Source organism: Myripristis murdjan, chromosome 15 (assembly GCF_902150065.1).
Source record: "Myripristis murdjan chromosome 15, fMyrMur1.1, whole genome shotgun sequence".
NCBI classification, from domain to species: Eukaryota; Metazoa; Chordata; class Actinopteri; order Holocentriformes; family Holocentridae; genus Myripristis; species Myripristis murdjan.
The window spans coordinates 7,171,413-7,173,912 of record NC_043994.1 but is presented as its reverse complement, the minus strand read 5'-3'; the positions used below and the strand labels follow the sequence as shown (position 1 = coordinate 7,173,912).

The window sequence follows — 2,500 nt, the reverse complement described above, 5'->3', positions numbered from 1 at the left end:
TAGGTGGTGTCGTGGAGACATCAATATAGTAATAACATCAGTGGTGTAGCTGCAGTTATGAATGTGTAGTTATTGTTTCTGGGCAGATCAATTTTTGTGACAAACAGGCAGTCAGGTTGGGCGTTGTGTTTTTAGCCTGTGTGTGCGACACATGAATTGCTCAAGTTTCTGTTTGATCATACTGCCAAATAAATCAATTATTATATTATTATCATTATTAGAAGTTTAAATGCAGCAGCCCCTGCTGGGAGGCTCCGGAAGAAAAAATAGCGGGCACTAAAAAAAAAAAAACCAAAACAAAACAGCACTCTCCTCAGATAACTATTCTCGTCAGTAGTTGTAATTATATATATGTATATGTATATGTATATGTATGTATCTATCTATCTATATATATATGTATATATATTTTAAGCTGGGCCATTAATTTGTCAATGGAAATATTGTCTTGTGGTTGATGCCACCTTCAAAATTAAACTGCATGTAGGCTACTTGTGTGTTTTGAATTAAAATGGTCCAGAGTTTCAGTTGTTTTTGATCAGCTGCTGAAGAGTGCGTTGAGTTTTTTAGAGTCCAACATGCAACGTGGTAGCCAGCAGTTTACTTTAGACATCTCTCTGCTGGCCGGCTTCCTAGTTTAGTCTATTTACCCTCTTAAAAATCCCATGATGCAGAGCAGTGGTTACACTACGATATCAAAGTGAAGTCAGGTCACTGTCACATTATAATTGTCCAGGAAGTTTCCTTTCTTGTCCAGAGTGACTGCTGCAGCTCAGAGGACTCGTGATTTATTCATTTATGGTTCTACTTATCGCTATACTACATTTCACTGGAGAGCCTCAGTGTCCCATGATGACAAAATACATTTTGAGGATGTCCTGAAAACTTTTTTGAATATTTTTGCAATGTTTATGGCTGAATTCTATGGTAAAGACATCACCAAAAAATATGAAATATCTAAAAAATAAATAAATAAGTATGTCAAATTCAAAAATATGGGGCAAAAAGTAGTAAAATAATTTGGTTCTTCATATCATTAAGACTAAAAGAAGGAATACTCATAACAACATCTAGTAAAAGAAGTCATTTTCAGTTTGGCTGCAGCTCTAATTGAAAGGAGTTTGCTCTCCTACCTTCCTCAGAGCCGTGGTTCTGTCTGCTGCCTTCCCCAGCGCAAAGCCTGCCGGACACACAGAGACACTTTTCATCATCAGGGTTAACACACTGCACGGGGATGCACACAGTCAGGCCACGTTAGGCTGAGCAGCAGTGTAAGTGGGTTAGCAAAACTTTCCTGGGTAACACTTTACAATAAGAGTACAACAATTAACGTTAGTTAACGTTAGTTAATGCCGTAATTGTTAATTAACTGTTAGTTAATGATTATTATGGCATTTACTAATGTTAATAATATCTACAATAACCCTTAAATAACATATAAATTAATACCTTAGCATGAACAGCATTAGTACACGATTCTTAGCCACATTAGTTAATGGTTAGTTAACTGTTACTTAATGTTTCTTACCTGTTACTTAATGTTTATTATGGCATTAACAAATGTTAATGGTTGTACTCTTATTGTAAAGTGTTACCCTTTCCTGTGCCATCAGATATAACACTGTTTAGCTGAATCCATCCTGTTCATTAAAGAGGCTGAAACATGTAAAAATGTGTCTGCTTATTCATATTTATAGGAGCCGACACTTTTGTGAAGTTGGACTTTCAAAACTTTTCAACAACTCGTTAAAATCATTTTGGGTCCTGTTCCATTCTTACAGAAGTCATTTTCTATGTCATCCAATAACCTTTAACAGCCTTGAAAATGTCAGCCACTTTGCCACTCTCCCATTGTTTAATAACTCCAAGTAATCATAATAAGTGATCAATTCTTCTGTAAATGTTAACAAAATTTTCATTTTCTAGACTGGAGCATAACTGTTACAGTTACTGTTACTGTTACAGTTGATGTTGCTCAAATAATTTCTCTACTGTGGCACATTTCCCACACTGGTGCTCTATGTTCGGTGCCAGGCAGAATCGAACCTGCGGCTCCGTTGCCGTTTCCCACGGCGACGAGGCAGCTGATGGACCTCTTCCTGCCCTCCTTGGCTGTCATGTTGAACACACTCTTCACCTGCAGAGCAAGAAGCAACAAACCAAACATCAACGCCACCGCCGCCTAACACGTCAAAGTCCTGCCTGGCCACAGAGTGTGAGCATTTGTGTACATGTCAGTGTGTCATGGGCAGAACACAGTGTGTGTGTGTGTGTGTGTGTGTTTTGAGTGTATGTTCTCAATTTATATTATTATATGGATATTGAACGTCATGCGCTGTCATAGCTGAGACAGACTGATTTATTAAAGCTCAGATGTGAGCCGATCAGTGTGGCCCCTCCCTGACATGATGGATGAGATGAAGGTTCATTGATTACATATTTACTGTATAACCGATCAATATTACACAGGCTATGTATGGAAAGCAATTCATCTGAAGGG

General features: G+C 38.0%; 1 protein-coding gene across 1 annotated transcript in view; it reads right to left on the bottom strand.

Annotated features, from left to right (window-relative positions):
• mrps5 (mitochondrial ribosomal protein S5) overlaps positions 1-2,500 on the bottom strand; it is a 40,378-nt gene that overhangs the window by 4,781 nt on the left and 33,097 nt on the right. Inside the window, exons 7-8 of the mRNA XM_030071161.1 lie at positions 2,047-2,137; positions 1,134-1,180 (exon numbers count right to left, since the gene is read on the bottom strand). Coding sequence (XP_029927021.1) covers positions 1,134-1,180; positions 2,047-2,137 — 138 coding nt within the window. The remainder of the gene's footprint in view (positions 1-1,133; positions 1,181-2,046; positions 2,138-2,500) is intronic.